Consider the following 1,613-nt stretch of genomic DNA (forward strand, 5'->3'; position numbering starts at 1 on the left):
GTACCAGCTGCGCCACGTGCCGGCTCATCCAGCCCCCAGACCAGCCGGGAGCCAGCAACTGCCCCGCAGTGCAGCCTGCAGCCCCCCTCCCCTTTCTTCTTGCGGAAACCCAGCAAATAAGCCAACCTCCGTCCCTTTTCCAGCAGGGAGCAGGAAATGGAGCAGCAGCACTGAGGTACCTACTGTTCCCCTCTGAGCCCCTTCTCTCACCAGAGGCCGCTTGGGATTCTTTCCCACCTCCTTGGGCTGTGGCTAAAGCTCACCGGTGAGGGAGCCGGCCTGGGCCCCTGCCAAGAGGGCTTGCAGGAGCGCTCCAGGCAGGAAGGCAGGAAGTCCTTCAAGTCTCCTGAGCACGTCTAACGGAAGCACTCTTTAAATACAACAGAATTAAATTAAAAAAAGGTGACTGCGTGTGAGGGAATCTTCCTAAGGCACCCAGGAATTTAAAAAAACCCCAACGTTCTCCCACTCGTACTATTCACAGGACACTCGTGTTCCGCCTCTCCCCACAGCTCGAGCGTCGGCCAGCTGGGAACCTCAGCGCACACGAGCCCAAAGACAAAGAACACCCTGGCGAGAGCGAAGCACGATGCGCAGGCAGCCCAGGCTTCGCTGGCTACACAGACACATCACGGGCAACACGTGGAAATGGTCACGTTGATGCCGAGGTTCCCGTTGTCGGCAAAAAGGTGCGCTACGGCCGTATCAAAGACCAGGCAGTCGCTGTTGAGAATGGCGGCCGAGACGCCGTCGTGGATGGAGCGGGGCGTCGCCTCCCACGTCAGCCGGCGGCGGTTGCCGTTCAGCTCCAGTCTGTATGCAAAGTTCTCCGCTTGCTTCCGGGTGCCGATGAGCAGCACGATGGCGAAAAACTGCTGGTGACCCTCGTACTTCTCCTGTTTCTCCAGCACCAGCATGAAGTGGTGACCGAAGCACGACTGCATCATCACCCAGTCCACCGCCCCGGGAAGGTTAATGTCCGTGGCCAGGAACACGATGTCTTCTCCCTGAAGGGTGGTGATGCTCTTGTGGACGTGCATGAGGTGGGACATCACGGCTTCCAGGGATCCCTGCCACTTGCAGGAGGCACCAGGGCACGGGCAGGAGTAGGGGCGATACTCGCAGATGTCCTCGTGCTCTGGCTTCTCCGTGTGGTGCAGCGTCAGGGCGCAGCCCGTCGTGGCGTACTGGAAAAAGACCAAACACAAGCCGTCAGGAAGGGCACCAGCACTAGTGTCCGCTGCTCCCACCTGGCCACGCTGAGCTCTTGTTCTCCTCCGAAGCTCACACCAGGCGCTTCTGTTCAGCCCTGGATTCAGAGCTGAGCGGAGCTTATTTTCCTTCCCACTCCGGAACGGATTCTTCTCATCTCTCGTGGTGGCGGTCTCCTAATGCACGCGCTCAGACAGAAGGGACCGGACGGCTGAGCTGTAGTTAGGTCTGCTGCTGCAGCGAGGTCTGATCGGCCCACGTCAGCTGAGGCGGTCCTGGCTTGGGCTTTTCTTTTCTTTAAAAAGAACAAAGGGTTCTGTTTCAGCAAACAGCTGCTGGAGGGAAGTATTTTTAAAGGAGGTAGCGTATCGCTGTCACGGAGCAGACGCGCTCCCGCTAAA

General features: G+C 58.6%; 1 protein-coding gene across 1 annotated transcript; it reads right to left on the reverse strand.

Annotated features, from left to right (window-relative positions):
• Window positions 1–622: 622 nt before the first annotated feature.
• Window positions 623–1,187, reverse strand: LOC104503369 (E3 ubiquitin-protein ligase SIAH2; the record flags this gene model as incomplete). Its single annotated transcript, XM_010150853.1, has 1 exon — window positions 623–1,187. A coding segment is annotated over one exon (558 nt), but the record flags the coding sequence as incomplete, so codon positions are not given.
• Between the last annotated feature and the right edge of the window lie 426 nt (window positions 1,188–1,613).

The sequence above is a fragment of the Eurypyga helias genome, unplaced genomic scaffold (assembly GCF_000690775.1).
Source record: "Eurypyga helias isolate BGI_N326 unplaced genomic scaffold, ASM69077v1 Scaffold50824, whole genome shotgun sequence".
Taxonomy (NCBI): domain Eukaryota; kingdom Metazoa; phylum Chordata; class Aves; order Eurypygiformes; family Eurypygidae; genus Eurypyga; species Eurypyga helias.